This window comes from Heptranchias perlo, chromosome 7 (genome assembly GCF_035084215.1).
Source record: "Heptranchias perlo isolate sHepPer1 chromosome 7, sHepPer1.hap1, whole genome shotgun sequence".
Lineage (NCBI taxonomy): Eukaryota > Metazoa > Chordata > Chondrichthyes > Hexanchiformes > Hexanchidae > Heptranchias > Heptranchias perlo.
In genome coordinates this window covers 5,261,558-5,279,002 of record NC_090331.1, presented here as the reverse complement: position 1 = coordinate 5,279,002, position 17,445 = coordinate 5,261,558, and the positions used below count along the sequence as shown (strand labels likewise).

General features: G+C 51.2%; 1 protein-coding gene across 2 annotated transcripts in view; it reads left to right on the top strand.

Moving 5' to 3' along the window:
* Positions 1 to 3,250: 3,250 nt before the first annotated feature.
* Positions 3,251 to 17,445, top strand: part of usp37 (ubiquitin specific peptidase 37) — a 59,648-nt gene continuing 45,453 nt past the window's right edge. For both annotated transcript variants that reach the window (XM_067986972.1, XM_067986971.1), the window contains exons 1-2: positions 3,251 to 3,318; positions 17,175 to 17,383. In XM_067986972.1, coding sequence (XP_067843073.1) covers positions 17,228 to 17,383 — 156 coding nt within the window. In that variant the 5' untranslated portion in view covers positions 3,251 to 3,318; positions 17,175 to 17,227. The remainder of the gene's footprint in view (positions 3,319 to 17,174; positions 17,384 to 17,445) is intronic.

Below are 17,445 nucleotides of genomic sequence, written 5' to 3'. Positions count from 1 at the left end.
TCTCCCATGCTGCCGTCAACCACTAATTCTGTTAGTCTCAGAGAATTAGAGAGAATGGGGGGGAAAGCAGTTAACATGAGAAAATAAAACGGTCAAAGTTACTGAAATAACTCACTCATGTCCATTTGCAATTCACACGAGTTACAATTGCCTGTGCAGTTCAAAGAAATTAATTTTACACAGCACCATATTATGTCCTCAGGACACCCCAAAGTGCTTCAGTGTCAACGACTTACTTTTGAAGCGTAGTCACTGTTACGCAAGCAAATATGACAGCAAAGTACCACAAACAGCAAACCATTTCTGATGGTGTTGGTTGAAGAAAGAAACAGATTATCTGCTCATTTATCACACTGCCTGCCGCCTTTCATGACCCCTTGTCCAAAAGCATTTTACAGTACTTCTGAAGTGTAGTCACTGTTGTAGTGTAGAGAGAACACGCAGCTGATTCGTGCACAGCAAGATCCCACAAACAGTAATGTGATAAATGACCAAATAATCTGTTTTAGATGTTGGTTGAGGAATAAATATTGTCCAGGACACCAGGGAACATAAGAAATAGGAGCAGGAGTAGGCCATACTGCCCCTCGAGCCTGCTCCGCCATTCAATAAGATCATGGCTGATCTTCGACCTCAACTCCACTTTCCCACCCGATCCCCATATCCCTTGATTCCCCTAGAGTTCAAAAATCTATTGATCTCAGTCTTGAATATATTCAACGACTCAGCATCCACAGCCCTCTGGGGTAGAGAATTCCAAAAATTCACAACCCTCTGTGTGAAGAAATTCCTCCTCATCTCAGTCTTAAATGGCCCGACCCCATATCCTGAGACTATGTCCTCTAGTTCTAGACTCTCTAGCCAGAGGAAATAACCTTTCTGCCTCTACCTTGTCAAGCCCCCTCAGAATCTTTTATGTTTCAATGAGATCACCTCTCATTCTCCTAACTCCAGAGAGTATAGGCCCATTCTATGCAATCTCTCCTCATAGGACAACCCTCTCATCCCAGGAATTAATCTAGTGAACCTTGGATGCACCGCCTCTAAAGCATGTCTATCTTTCCTTGGATAAGGAGACCAAAACTGTACACAGTACTCCAGGTGAGGTCTCACCAAAGCCCTATACAATAGTAAGACTGCCTTACTCTTGTACTCCAACCCACTTGCAATAAAGGCCAACATGCCATTTGCTTTCCTAATTGCTTGCTGTACCTGCATGCTAACTTTTGTGTGTTTCTTGCACGAGGACACCCAAATCTCTCTGAACACCAACATCTAATAGTTTCTCACCATTTAAAAAATATTCTGTTTTTCTATTCTTCCTACCAAAGTGAATAACCTCACATTTCCCCACATTATACTCCATCTGCCACCTTCTCACCCAACTCACTTAACCTGTCTATATCCCTTCGCAGACTCCTCACAGCTTACTTTCCCACCTAGCTTTGTAAGGAGAACTCCCCTGCTCTTCAAAAGAAAGCCATGGGATCTTTTACATCCACCTGAGAGGGTAGATGGTTTAATGTCTGATCTGAAAGACGGCACCTCTGACAGGGTAGCACTCCCTTACTATTGCACTACAAGAGTAAGGGGGTCTTCCTTCAAATGTACGGGGCTTTGGTGAGTCCTCACCTGGAGTACTGTGTACAGTTTTGGTCTCCTTATCTAAGGAATGATATACATGCCGTGGAGGGGGTGCAATGCAGGTTCACTAGATTGGTTCCTGGGATGAGAGGGTTGTCCTATGAGGAGAGATTGAGTAGAATGGGCCCATACTCTCTGGAGTCTAGAACTAGAGGACACAGTTCCAGGATAAGGAGTCAGCCATCTAAGGCTGAGATGAGGAGGAATTTCTTCACACAGAGGGTTGTGAATCTTTGGAATTCTCTACCCCAGAGGGCAATCTGTGGCGATCAGTCGTCTGAATATATTCAAGACTGAGATCGATAGATTTTTGGACTCTGAAGGGAATCAAGGGATATGGGGATCAGGCGGGAAAGTGGAGTCGAGGTCGAAGATCAGCCATGATCTTATTGAATGGCGGAGCAGGCTCGAGGGGGCCGTGCGGCCGACTCCTGTTTCTTATGAAATATCAGCCTGGATGTTTGTGCTCAAGTCTCTGGAGTGGGGGCTTGAACCCCCGACCTTCTGACTCGGGGGAGAGGGGGGGTTGTGAGTGCAACCCCCTGAGCCATGGCTGGCAGTGAAAGGGTTTATTTCGCAGCAGCTCCACTCAGTCTCTGTCCACTTTCTTCCACTAATCATTAGTGCTGGAGCCTGTGTGGTTTTTTGGGAGGGGAGATGGACGGTGACCTTTCACCCCACCCCCGGGGCCTAGGCTTTCCCACCGACCGGAGAGAGAGAGAGAGGGCCTACACGGATCGAGTCCCAGCCCAGGGGCCCACAGCACAAAGCTGCGAGGGCTCGGGCTCGGGAGGTCGGAGGTGACGACCAGGCCCGAGAACATCCCTTCAACCCCCCCCACAACCAGCCTAGCAACAGGCCGCCATCACGAGGCCTTGCCCACACTCTCCTTCCATTCACCTGCCCCCGGGCCCAGTATCGGCCGGCCGAGGCCCACCACACTCACCGCGCCCGCCGCCAGGCTGTGCATCTTCCGCTCGTCCCACCGCCTGAACCTCGGAACCTTTCACATCAACAACCGAACCCACCGCCTGTCAATCACACACCCTGACCTCTGACCCCAACCCAAACATAAAAACAAACAGCTCCAGAACCACCGGAGAGATGAATCCGCTCCGGAGCCAGAATCCTCCCGCTACCGGTAACATGAGCTGCACCGTGAATAATTTTTTAAAAATAGATTTTATATATATATATATATATAAATTAACCACCTACCCTTTGCCCTTTCACCTCATCACTCCTCTATACGGGAGGGTGAAGAAAGGTGGTTATTTAAGAGAAATCTATTTTTGAAAGTCGTCGTTAAATAACGTTTCATAAAAGAAACATTTGTTGAAAATTAAAAAATTAAATTTGGAAATTTCTCTTAAGTTGGCTGTTGCGCGCTGCCTGACGGGATACCAGCACTTCAGTTGGCGCCATTTTAAACAGCGCGGTAATATTTATTTTTGTTTTGAAAAGGGATTTTTTTCTGACTTCTTATCGAATTTTTGTACCATAAACTCATCGCCTTTATTTTGTGTCTTTTAAGCACAATTAATTAATTGGAAGTTCCCCCTCCCCCGCCGTGCTTTGCGCGCTCGCGGTGCATCGTGGGAGCGGGAGTCCGGTTCCCGCCATCTCGCGGCGGCGGAAAACCGAGCGGAGCGCGCGGGAGGAGCGGGGCCTGAGGTAAGATCACCCGCCGGGGGGAGAGAGAGGGGGGAGCGGGGCCTGAGGTAAGATCACCCGCCGGGGGGGAGAGAGAGGGGGGAGCGGGGCCTGAGGTAAGATCACCCGCCGGGGGAGAGAGAGGGGGAGCGGGGCCTGAGGTAAGATCACCCGCCGGGGGAGAGAGAGGGGGAGCGGGGCCTGAGGTAAGATCACCCGCCGGGGGAGAGGGAGGAGCGGGGCCTGAGGTAAGATCACCCGCCGGGGGAGAGAGAGGGAGGAGCGGGGCCTGAGGTAAGATCACCCGCCGGGGCCTGAGGTAAGATCACCCGCCGGGGGGGAGCGGGGCCTGAGGTAAGATCACCCGCCGGGGGAGAGAGAGGGGGGAGCGGGGCCTGAGGTAAGATCACCCGCCGGGGGAGAGAGGGGGAGCGGGGCCTGAGGTAAGATCACCCGCCGGGGGAGAGAGAGGGGGGAGCGGGGCCTGAGGTAAGATCACCCGCCGGGGGAGAGAGAGGGGGGAGCGGGGCCTGAGGTACGATCACCCGCCGGGGGGGAGAGAGGGGGAGCGGGGCCTGAGGTAAGATCACCCGCCGGGGGGGGGGGGGGGGGAGAGAGGGGGGAGCGGGGCCTGAGGTAAGATCACCCGCCGGGGGGGAGAGGGGGGAGCGGGGCCTGAGGTAAGATCACCCGCCGGGGGGGAGAGAGGGGGGAGCGGGGCCTGAGGTACGATCACCCGCCGGGGGGGAGAGAGGGGGGAGCGGGGCCTGAGGTACGATCACCCGCCGGGGGGGAGAGAGGGGGAGCGGGGCCTGAGGTACGATCACCCGCCGGGGGAGAGAGAGGGGGGGAGCGGGGCCTGAGGTACGATCACCCGCCGGGGGAGAGAGAGGGGGGAGCGGGGCCTGAGGTACGATCACCCGCCGGGGGGGAGAGAGGGGGGAGCGGGGCCTGAGGTAAGATCACCCGCCGGGGGAGAGAGAGGGGGGAGCGGGGCCTGAGGTACGATTACCCGCCGGGGGAGAGAGGGAGGAGCGGGGGCCCGGTGTCAGACGGGGGGGGCTGGGCAGCCGACTGAGCTCCCTCAGTGTCGCTAAAGAACCGCTGCAGCCGCCTCCCGCCAGCCCGGGGGCCTCAAAAAACCCGCGACGCTGCTGAGGAAACCCTGGCTGTTTGCTGGGGAGAGGGAGCCGGGGGAAGAGAGGGGCCGGGGCTCAATAGCGGGGTAACTGGCGCCGATGGTGAAGTGCAGAGGCTCCCTGGGCCGGCAGTGGGTAGCCCGGTGACTGTGGCTGCACCTCGGGCCTTGACCTGGTCTCCACCCAAGTGCATGGGAGCAGGAGGGGGGCACTGGGTGGGGGCGGAGGTGGGCGTGAGGCACTAGCTGGAGCCCCGAGACTTGGTGTCTGTCCGTGTATCTTGAATGACTGTTTTGCTTTAGTTCTGGTGAAGAGCTGTCACTGGGCTAACTTTGTGAATCGGCACTAAATATACAGGAAAAATCATTCAGGTCAAAACAATCCAGGGTCGATACGGGTGCTCTCCTACTCTTAATATTAATAGTAGAGATATGTTAGTGCCGCCTTTCCCTGTGTGTGAGTTCACTCTCGCTCACACTCACTCACTCTCTGTGCTGGCTAAGATGGGTTATCATTAACCTGACAAAGATCGGTCAGTGTGCCTCTCCCTTCCTCCCTTATTATGCTCAACATTAATGCTGGCTGGGACAGTGCCTGCCTCTCTTTGGGGGCTCTTTATATTGTGGGCTGTGACAGATTACCAGACAGTTTTATTTTTGTGTGTGTTCACTACGAACTGCTGTTCCAGGCTGGTCAGTACCTGCCCCCCCCTCTGTGCACGTGTCTATATCCCAGGCAACTTCGCAAAGGAGTAAATGAACCTACGTTCATATAGCGTCTTTCACAACCTCAAGACGTCCCAAAGCACTTTACAGCCAATGAGGTGTAGTCATTGTTGTAGGAAACACAGCAGCCAATTTGTCCACAGCAAGATCCCACAAACAGCAATGTGATCATGACCAGATAATTATGGTGATGTTGCTCGAAGGATAAATATCGGCCGGGACACTGGGAGAGCTCCCGTGCTCTTCGAAATAGTGCCGTGGGATCTTTTACATCCACCTGAGTGGGCAGACGGGGCCTCGGTTAAAGATCTCATCTGAAAGGTGGGTGGAGTGAGGCCGCGGAAGGATTTGTAAATGGGGATGATTTTTTTAAATTTAATGAACTGGGGGACGGTGAGCCCTTGAAAGCTAGCGGGGATGAGTGTTGAGTCACAGGATGGTGGCATTTTGGATTAGTTGGAGTTTAAGTAGGTGGGGGTCGCATTGGATATGTCAAGTTTAGCCGGTGGCACAAGTACGAATAATAGTTTCAGCATCAGTGGGGTGAGGTAAGGACATGGGTTTGAAACCCAGCTCAGGACATGGGGGTTGTACAATGTCAGGGTCAGAGCTGACCAGAATGGCTTCAGTCCTGTCAGTGCTAATGACATGACTGAAGATCTTGGAGAAGAAAAGAGGAAGACCTCTGGCCCGTCTGTTCCTTGGCACCAAGACAGACCACCGCGCATTGTCAAGACGGTGATTCGCGACGTAGAGCTGAGTCTCCAGTATATGTGTGGAGGCTGATCTCTTGACAATGCAAAATGTCGCTGAAAGGCAGCATGTAAAATGGGATCAAGGGGGATGGAACCATGAAGTATTTGAGTGTGTGGGCAGGAGAGGCCATTGTAGAAGATGTTAGAGAGTAAAGGGAGGCTGGTAGATGTGGTATTTGGGAGTGTGACGCCGGTGTTTCTGCACAGTATTTTTGATGGGTACATGCAGCGTGGTCGTGTTTATAACCCTGTTCATGGGGGAACTGCCGCTAATGTATTTTGCTGCCACGTGTTTTTTTTTGCTCTGCTGCCTGCTCTGTTCTGCTCAGCTCAGAAGTGTGGAATGGACGTGCAGCCAGTTTGACTCTTGATATTTTTTGTGTGTGTCTGATTTTAGGCCCCCCTTTTATAAGAAGGGGGAGGTTAGGTTGTGTTTAGGTGCAGTAAGTCAAAAAAACCAAAATAAATGTCAAATTATAATTTTATTATATCGGTCCAGGATGCACTCCAGCCCCTGCAGCGTCCACCGGTCGCGGAAAGCCTCAAGCGTACCGGCAGACACCGCGTGCTCCCTCTCCAGGGCCACCCGGGCGCGGAGAATTCCGTGGAAGAGAGGCAGACAGTCAGAGCGACCACCCCCATGTGGATAGCCACCTTGGACAGGCATAGGAGCAGACCCACGAGGACGTCCACCCCACCCCCCTCACCGGGCGGCCAAAGATTAGGAGCGTGGGACTGAAGTGCAGCCAGAACTTGAGGAGCAGCCCCCTTAAATAGTGGAACAGGGGCTGCAGCCTCCCATACCCTGTGAACAAATGAAACACGGACTCGTCCAGGCCGCAGAAATTGCAGGCGGCCTGGGAGTGCGTGAAATGGCGTAAACGCCTGTTGGTCGCAACTGCTCCGTGCAACACTCTCCACCCCAGATCCCCAATGGCACACGGGAGGATCCCCGAGTAGAGAGCTCTCCACTGGGGACCCACGCCTCCGCCGGACAGCAGGATGATATGCCGGGGCGAGGAAGTGGAGAGTGTGCAGGAGCAGCCCATACAGGAAATCCCTCCGTGCAGAGTGAAATGGCACGGTGGGAATTTCCGAGAGACGGCTCAAGTTGTGAGGCACAGCCTTTTGAGGGAGGTTTCGGGGGCCTGACGCCAATGAGGAATTCCGTCTGAACGGGGGTCGGATTGGACGGGATGGCTCCATACGCTTGAGCCTCCTCCACACACCGAGTGGAGTCAGGGCCGAGTGCCACTTTCAATGCCCGGATGGCAGCGGCTGCGGCCCAGACATGGCGCAAGGACATCGGTGCGGCCAGTGTCCCCGGCGCTATCCAGCCCGCCCCTCCACAATCCAGGGCGTCCCTGACTCTGGTTACCTTACCGGCCAGGGCCCTCTCCTCTGTCAGCCGCATGCCGTCGAAGCCAACACAGCAGAGGAACGGATTCCTGCAGGATGGCCGCCACCCCTGACGGGGGAAAGCACCGACAGGAGGCAACCATATTTCAGATCCTGGTAAAAGACAGGCAGCTCCCGCAAAGACGCACGGCTGCCCGGCAACGTGATCAAACAGGAGCTGATTGTCGTAGTTCAGGCCGTGCAGCTGGCAGAAAAAATACGTCGCCAGTTCACATGATCTAGGAGGATCCTCAACGTACAGGTATCGCTGCAGAGTCTGAAGGCGGAAATTCCCCACTTGGGTGCGGACGCACACCAGCCCCTGACCGCCCTCCCTAAGCGGGAGACTCGGGACCGCAGCAGCAACCCAGTGCACCCTTCTGGCCCAGAAGAAGTCGACGAGTTTCTTCTGAATCTTGGCAACAAACTCAGGAGGAGGGATCAAAGTGATCAACTGCTGCCACGTGTATTGCCCTGAGGCTGGTGCACCCTTTCTTATAAGGAAGCGTACGTCACCAGTGCAGAATTCACATTGTACACTACGTACTGCCGCTGAGTGGTTAGCGCCTGCCCTTCACCAAGTGACTGACAGTGGTGTTCGACTTCCCAAGAGTCTAGTCTCTGCTCAGCAAACTTTAAGATGCAACTGACTCACAATCCAACACCCAGTGCTGTCATACATTGCCACAACATGCCTTGTATTTATGTATTTTTAATTATGTAGCAGATTTGAAAAAGTTTCGTTTCACACACACAAGATGGTGACTAAACATTGGAATTAAATCAGGGCGTGAAGCTGGTTTATAGATCGAGTAATTGGTTGATTAACATGATGCCTGAGGCTTTTGGCTCTACGTTATGAAGAGAAACTCAGATCTGAAATTGTTTTCATTGAAGAAAAGATTGAGGGGTACATGATCCAGCTCTGTGAAATTGAAGTGCAGATGCAAGGGTTGCCAAGTGGCAGGTAACGTTCACGCCAGGTGATAACCATCTCCAACAAGTAAATGCCCAGCCACCTACCCCTGACTGTCAAAATCCAAGTCCTCCATCATCAAAATCCAAGTCCTCCTCCATCATTAAGGGATATGGGCCAAAGGCAGGTATATGGAGTTAGATCACAGATCAGCCATGATCTTATCAAATGGCAGAGCAGGCATGAGGGGCTGAATGGCCTACTCCTGTTCCTATGTTCCTATCAACGTCGGAGAGGGGGGGGTGCAGGTCGCCATTCGTGTGACGCTTAACTGGACCAGCCGTGTTAACATCGTAGGTACAGGAGCAGGGCAGAGGTGGCAATGAGCGACATCCACCTAAAGCCCCTCCACCATCTGTAAGGCTCAAGTTAGGAGTGTGATGGAACACTCGCCTTTCGTTTGGATGGGTGCAGCCACGTCAACACTTGAAGCTCTCCTGCTACCGAACTCAATCACCGAGGAAGAGAGAAGAGCTGCGATGTCCCGGGAAGACACTTGCCTCCAAGTCACACACCATCCTAACATGGACACATTATCACCTCCTTTATAGTCACTGGGTAAATATGCTGGAATTCCCTATCTAACACCATTGTTGCGTCTCCATAGGAGTAGGCCACTCAGCCCCTCGAGCCTGTTCTGCCATCACAAGAACAACTCGGGGCAACTTGGGCTGGGCATTAAAAGCGGCCTTGCCAGCATCACCCAAATTATTTTTTAAAAAAGAACTTGCATTTACATAGTGCCTTTCACAACCTCAGAGAGCTTTACAGCCAATGAAGTACTTTTTTGAAGCGTAGCAACAAGATAAATGACCAGATAACGTTTGTCAATGTTAGTTGAAGGATACATATTGGCCCAGGACCAGGGAGAACTCCTTGCACTTGGAATAGTACCATGGGATGTTTTACATCCATCTGAGAGGGCAGACGGGACCTCGCTTTAACATCTCGAACGAAAGCCGGCACCTCCAACAGTGCAGCGCTCCCTCAGTATCGCACTGAAATGTCGGCCTGGATCTTGTGCTCAAGTCACTGGAGTGGGACTTGAACCCACAACCTTCTGACTCAGACGAGAGCGCGACCACAGCCACGGCTGACACTGCTAAAGGACTATTTGGTTGCGAAAACAACGAAAGGACAAGTTTGAGATGAACAAAGCTCACATTACACTAGAAGACACGTTCTTTTTTTCACCTGTCAGTGAATTTGTGAAAAAGATTGGCAACAACAGTGGCTGATTAGTGGAGATGAGGCAGTTTGTGTTCATTACCTGGCACCTTGCTTATTTTTTTTAAAAATAGTTCTCAGAATGTGGCTGTTGCTGACAAGGCCGGCATTTGTTGCCCATCCCTAGTTGCCCTTGAGAAGGTGGTGGTGAGCCGCTGCCTTGCACTGCTGCAGTCCGTGTGGTGAAGGTTCTCCCACAGTGCTATTGGGTAGGGAATGCCAGGATTTTGACCCAGTGATGATGAAGGAATGGTGATATATGTCCAAGTCAGGGTGGCGTTTGACTTGGAGGGGAACTTGGAAGTGGTGGTGTTCCCATGCGCCTGCTGCTCTTGGCCTAGTTGGAGAGGCTGCGGATTTGGGAGGTGCTGTCGAAAAAGCCTTGGCGAGTTGCTGCAGTGCATCTTGTAGATAGAACGCATGATGGTGGAGGGAGTTCGTGTTTAAGGCGATGGATGGGGTGCTGATCAAGCGATCGGCTTTGTCCTGGATTGTCAAGACACTTTACAGGAGATTGGAGGGCACCAAGCAGGAAGTTGGGAGAGAAGTTATGGAGGTGACTGGACACACAGTTGAAAAGGTAGGTTTTGAGGGGGATTTAAAAAATGTGGAGAGAGCGGTCGGGGAGTTTAGGAAGAGGGTTTCAGTGTGGAGTAATGGTGACTGAAGGATCTGGCACCAAGGGTGGAGGAGGGGAGAGGGTGGAATGGGGCAGAGGAATACACAGCAGACTGAGTTGGAAGAGTGGAGAGTTTGTGTTGGGTTGCTGGCCTGGAGAAAATTAGAGATTCAGTGAGGGTTTTCAATGCGTGGGGGATGGGAACCAGTGGAGGGGTGATGGGGTGTGCATCTTATGGTGTCAGGGCAGAGAATGACACTTTTGTCTGTAGTGGACTGCAGGCCATGGTTGATCAGAGAAGCTGTGGGGAAAGATGCATCGACTGGAGCTTTTGATCACCTTTTGGGAATTGGACTGTGTATTTGGGAAAACTCCCTCGCAATCAATTGGATAGAGCGGTGTCCGGATGGGGTAGTCTTTTACGTGGTCTGTGGGAGCACTGGGCATTTTGATTCAAGTGGGCCCTCCTCGCTTCATATACTTTGTCATCAGTGCAGATTAGTGGCAAAATAATTTGGAATGCCTGGAGTTTTACTCTGTGGAGCAGGTAATTTATATCGAACAAGTTCAAAGAGCTCTGTTCGGTACTGTCATTTAAACTGTTGCAATCTGCTTGCCATGTTGCGGAGGAGTGGAGAGAGAACTGTGGTGAAAGTTGTTGGGGATCGTATGTGGGATTTTAAGATCGCAGTTGGATGTTGCTACTTGTAATGTTGTCCAACAATTTTATTTTTAATCCCACAAGCTTTCGGGGGCTTCCCCCTTCCTCAGGCGGTGTGGAAATGACATTTTCGAATCCTTCGCATTTTAAGATCACAGAACAATGCTTGGTGATTACTGCCTGTTGCCAAGGCAATCACAGTGAGCAGACAGAAAGGTGTCACCTAAAAAGGCCAACGAATATACAAACCCCCCCAAAAAAAGAGAGAGAGAGATAAGGAAGACAGTCAATGACCCGTTATATTAAAAACAGATAACATTTGTTCGCTGGTGGGGTTACGTGTAGTGTGACATGAACCCAAGATCCCGGTTGAGGCCGTCCTCATGGGTGCGGAACTTGGCTATCAATTTCTGCTCGACGATTTTGCGTTGTCATGTGTCTCGAAGGCCGCCTTAGAGTCATAGAGTCATACAGCACGGATAGAGGCCCTTCGGCCCATCGTGTCCGCGCCGGCCATCAGCCCTGTCTACTCTAATCCCATATTCCAGCATTTGGTCCGTAGCCTTGTATGCTATGGCATTTCAAGTGCTCATCCAAATGCTTCTTGAATGTTGTGAGGGTTCCTGCCTCCACAACCCTTTCAGGCAGTGAGTTCCAGACTCCAACCACCCTCTGGGTGAAAAAGTTCTTTCTCAAATCCCCTCTAAACCTCCCGCCTTTTACCTTGAATCTATGTCCCCTTGTTATAGAACCCTCAACGAAGGGAAAAAGCTCCTTAGTATCCATCCTATCTGTGCCCCTCATAATTTTGTACACCTCAATCATGTCCCCCCTCCGCCTCCTCTGCTCCAAGGAAAACAAACCCAATCTTCCCAGTCTCTCTTCATAGCTGAAGCGCTCCAGCCCTGGTAACATCCTGGTGAATCTCCTCTGCACCCTCTCCAAAGCGATCACATCCTTCCTGTAGTGTGGCGACCAGAACTGCACACAGTACTCCAGCTGTGGCCTAACCAGTGTTTTATACAGCTCCATCATAACCTCCTTGCTCTTATATTCTATGCCTCGGCTAATAAAGGCAAGTATCCCATATGCCTTCTTTACCACCTTATCTACCTGTTCCGCCGCCTTCAGGGATCTGTGAACTTGCACACCAAGATCCCTCTGACCCTCTGTCTTGCCTAGGGTCCTCCCATTCATTGTGTATTCCCTTGCCTTGTTAGTCCCTCCAAAGTGCATCACCTCGCACTTTTCCGGGTTAAATTCCATTTGCCACTGTTCCGCCCATCTGACCAACCCATCTATATCGTCCTGCAGACTGAGGCTATCCTCCTCACTATTTACCACCCTACCAATCTTTGTATCATCAGCCTTGGAGTATGCTTACCCGAAGGTCGGTGGCTGAATGTCCATGACTGCTGAAGTGTTCCCCGACAGGGAGAGAACCCTCCTGTTTGGCGATTGTTGCGCGGTGTCCGTTCATCCGTTGTCGCAGCGTCTGCATGGTCTCGCCAATGTACCATGCTCTGGGGCATCCTTTCCTGCAACGTATGAGGTAGACAACGTTGGCTGAGTCACAGGAGTATGAACCGTGCACCTGGTGGGTGGTGTCCTCTCGTGTGATGGTGGTATCTGTGTCGATGATCTGGCATGTCTTGCAGAGGTTACCGTGGCAGGGTTGTGTGGTGTCGTGGACGCTGTTCTCCTGAAGGCTGGGTAATTTGCTGCGAACGATGGTTTGTTTGAGGTTGGGTGGCTGTTTAAAGGCGAGTAGTGGAGGTGTGGGGATGGCCATAGCGAGGTGTTCGTCATCATTGATGACATGTTGAAGGCTGCGGAGAACATGGCGTAGTTTCTCCGCTCCGGGGAAGTACTGGACGACGAAGGGTACTCTGTTGGTTGCGTCCCGTGTTAGTCTTCTGAGGAGGTCTACGCGATTTTTCGCTGTGGCCCGTCGGAACTGTCGATCGATGAGTCGAGCATCATATCCCGTTCTTACTAGGGCGTCTTTCAGCGTCTGTAGGTGTCCATCGCGTTCCTCCTCGTCTGAGCAGACCCTGTGTATTCGCAGGGCCTGTCCATAGGGGATGGCCTCTTTGACGTGGTTAGGGTGGAAGCTGGAAAAGTTGGAGCATTGTGAGATTGTCCGTGGGCTTGCGGTAGACTGAGGTGCTGAGGTGCCCGTCTTTGAAGGAGATTCGTGTGTCCAAGAAAGAAACTGATTCTGAGGAGTAGTCCATGGTGAGCTTGATGGTGGGATGGAACTTGTTGATGTTATCGTGTAGTCTCTTTAGTGATTCCTCACCGTGGGTCCAAGGAAAGAAAATGTCGTCGATGTATCTGGTGTATAGTGTTGGTTGGAGGTCCTGTGCAGTGAAGAAGTCCTGCTCGAACTTGTGCATGAAAATGTTGGCGTATTGGGGTGCGAATTTGGTCCCCATGGCTGTTCCGTGTGTTTGGGTAAAGAACTGGTTATTGAAAGTGAAGACATTGTGATCCAGGATGAAGCGGATGAGTTGTAGGATGGCGTCTGGAGATTGGCTGTTGTTGGTGTTGAGTATTGATGCTGTCGCAGCGATGCCGTCATCGTGGGGGATACTGGTGTCGAGTGCCGAGACGTCCATCGTGGTGAAAAGTTCCTGGTTCAACAGGTCCGTGGGTACTGAGTTTTTGTAGAAAGTCTGTAGTGTCGCGACAGAAGCTGGGGGTTCCCTGCACGATGGGTTTCAGGATGCCCTCGATGTATCCAGAGAGGTTCTCACACTGGGTTCCATTGCCTGATACGATAGGACGTCCGGGTGTGTTGGCTTTGTGTATCTTTGGGAGGCAGTAGAAGTCTCCCACGCGGGGAGTACGTGGGATGAGAGTGCGTAGGATGTTTTGAAGGTCTGGATCGAAGGTCTTGATCAGTTTGTTGAGCTGATGGGTGTGTTCTTTGGTCGGGTCTGCGGGTAACCGTCTGTAGTGTTCCTGGTTGTCCAGTTGTCGGTATGCTTCTTTGCAGTAGTCCGTTCTGTTCTGTATGACGATGGCTCCTCCTTTGTCCGCTGGTTTGATGACGATGTTGCGGTTGGTCTTGAGAGCTTTGATGGCGTTGCGTTGTGCTCGGGTGACATTCTGGACTGTCTTCCGAGTGCGGCTGATGAATCTGGCATAGACGCATTTCCTGACAGCTTGAGCATACATGTCAAGCTGAGGGCAGCGACCCTCTGGAGGAGTCCAGTGAGACTCTTTCCTCTTCGGTTGCTGTACAGCGGATCCCTCTGTCTGCTGTTCCGGATCGTTGATTGTCTCATTGGGTTTGCTGCTGAAATTTTGTGGTTTGTGGTAGAATTCCCGGAGCCTCATTCTCCTGATGAATTCCTCTGTGTTTGCTGCGAGACTAGTGGGGTCCATTTTGGTAGTGGGGCAGAAATTGAGCCCTCGGCTGAGAACTTCGATTTCATGATGCTCGACTCATCGATCGACAGTTCCGACGGGCCACAGCGAAAAATCGCGTAGACCTCCTCAGAAGACTAACACGGGACGCAACCAACAGAGTACCCTTCATCGTCCAGTATTTCCCCGGAGTGGAGAAACTACGCCATGTTCTCCGCAGCCTTCAACATGTCATCAATGATGACGAACACCTCGCTATGGCCATCCCCACACCTCCACTACTCGCCTTTAAACAGCCACCCAACCTCAAACAAACCATCGTTCGCAGCAAATTACCCAGCCTTCAGGAGAACAGCGTCCACGACACCACACAACCCTGCCACGGTAACCTCTGCAAGACATGCCAGATCATCGACACAGATACCACCATCACACGAGAGGACACCACCCACCAGGTGCACGGTTCATACTCCTGTGACTCGGCCAACGTTGTCTACCTCATACGTTGCAGGAAAGGATGCCCCAGAGCATGGTACATTGGCGAGATCATGCAGACGCTGCAACAACGGATGAACGGACACCGCGCAACAATTGCCAAACAGGAGGGTTCTCTCCCTGTCGGGGAACACTTCAGCAGTCATGGACATTCAGCCACCGACCTTCGGGTAAGCATACTCCAAGGCGGCCTTCGAGACACACGACAACGCAAAATCGTCGAGCAGAAATTGATAGCCAAGTTCCGCACCCATGAGGACGGCCTCAACCGGGATCTTGGGTTCATGTCACACTACACGTAACCCCACCAGCGAACAAATGTTATCTGTTTTTAATATAACGGGTCATTGACTGTCTTCCTTATCTCTCTTTTTTTGGGGGGGGTTTGTATATTCGGTGGCCTTTTTAGGTGACACCTTTCTATCTGCTCACTGTGATTGCCTTGGCAACGGGCAGTAATCACCAAGCATTGTTCTGTGATCTTAAAATGCGAAGGATTCGAAAATGTCATTTCCACACCGCCTGAGGAAGGGGGAAGCCCCCGAAAGCTTGTGGGATTAAAAATAAAATTGTTGGACTATAACTTGGTGTTGTAAAATTGTTTACAATTGTCAACCCCAGTCCATCACCGGCATCTCCACATCATGTAATGTTGTCGTTTTGGCTGGTATCCCTGAGACAGAAATTCACAAAAGGTTCTGCTGTGATTAATTTGACAGCTCTATGCGCCAGAATTGACACCCTCTGTTAACACCAAACATTTCCATTAGCTTACATCTTTGGCCTTTGTGTTGACCTGGGTAATCATGCATGTGATTAGTTAAGTACCGTGTAGCTGAGAGCAATTGTGAATTACAGAAATGTGGCATCTACTGTTCTGGCAGGAATTGAAGCATGTAGCTGTATGGCCTGTGTGTGCTCGTGTTTGCGTGTGCTCAAATCTGATCCACAAATCAGCAACTTTGAGTTTAATCATAGAATGATTAGAAGGAGGCCATTTTGCCTGTGCTGGCTTTTTGAAAGATCTATCCAATTAGTCCCACTCCCCTGCCCTTTCCCCAAAGCCCTGCAAATTCTTCCCCTTCAAGTATTTATCCAATTCCCTTTTGAAAGTTACTACTGAATCAGGCAGCGCATTCCAGATCATCACAACTCGCTGTGTAAAAAAAAATTCTCATGTCGCCTCTGGTTCTTTTCTCAATTACCTTAAATCTGTGTCTTCTGGTTACCGACGCTCCTGCTACCGGAAAACGTTTCTCCTTATTTAGTCTCTTAAAACCATTCATGATTTTGAACACCTCTATCAAATTTCCCCTTAACCGTATCTGCTCTAAGCTATGGAAAATGTTTTCTAACTAAATTGCAGGCATGGGACGAGAGGTCACAGGTACAGAATTAGTGAAAGGCAAATTTACGACTGATGTCAGGAAGTTGATCTTTTTACAGAATGATTGGACATGTTGAGCTAAGCCCACGTGAGTGTTATGAGAGTGATTTTTTTTTAAACGAAAGTTCTAAACCTGTCCTTTTTCACTGAGCTCTTATAGCATTGGTTACCTGTGCAAGGTAGGACAGGCCTTGCCTGAGGCACAGTTGGAGAGAGAGGCGGGCTTACGGAGATTAGGGGAGACTAGCCGGGCGGAGGCGTGGGGCGGGAGACGGGTTAGGCAGAGGCGCGGGGCTGGAGATAGGCCGGGGGGTGGGAGACGGGTCGGGCAGTGCCAAAGGAAGCTGGAGCAGCAGCACCGAGGATGTACACATCTAGTAGGTTGGTTGATTTTAAACCCGATTCTCATGCTGGCCGTCGAGATGATGGTGAAGTTGGCTGGGAACGCTCACGGCCACTTTCCGTACAATTGGTTGCTGAGAACCACGTGACTGGCAGTGTCAGTGATTAATGCAGCAGTGTCATGTGATTAGCACAGCCAATCAGCAGGTCAGGTTCCATTCACTCAGGCAACGCTTGATAAGGTGGTTTAAAGTTTCCCTCCATTACCAGCATACCGTGGGCTGCAATATGTACAATCTACAGGATACACTGCACGGTTACTCTGATAGCACCTCCCCGTCCTGCGGCCTCTACCACCAAGAAGGCCAAGAGCAGCAATATGGGAGCACCATCACCTCCGTCTCCATCATCATTCCTTCATTACTTGGTTAATATGCTGGAATTCCTTATCTAACACCACAAGGACTGCCCTGGTTCAAGGAAAAGGGATGGGCAATGAATGTGGTCTTCTGTGTTTTTAAAGAAGTTAGTGTTCACCTAATTGGAACTGAATTGAATAATAACTCTCAAAAGGGAATTGGATAAATATTTTAAAAGGAAAAATTTGCAGGACTATGGTGAAATAGAGGAGTGGGACTAATTGGATAGCTCTTTCAAATAGCTGGCACAGGCACGATGGGCCGAATGGCTGCCTCCTGTGCTGATCGTTCTATGAAAGTGTTCAGTGTTTGAGACTAATTTCTGCAGAAGACGTAATCTGTTCTTTATCATTTTACAGGTTTTGGGGGTGGAGTTGACGGGGGTTTGTCAGCCAGGTAAACCCTGTCCACGATGACACTGATGAAAGTTTTCGGCCAGATCCGGATCAACAGCATCCAGACCGGCACCACGAAGTGGAGAGACGGCAACTTTGAAATAGTGGAGAAGGACAATAAAGCTTCTCTGCTCGTGCACTTCAGGGCTGGAGGTCCCACAAAGACATTCCAGGTACTGTAGAACCAAAATACTGCCAGGGCCAGACACAAATGAGGGCCTCCGTACTTGGATAT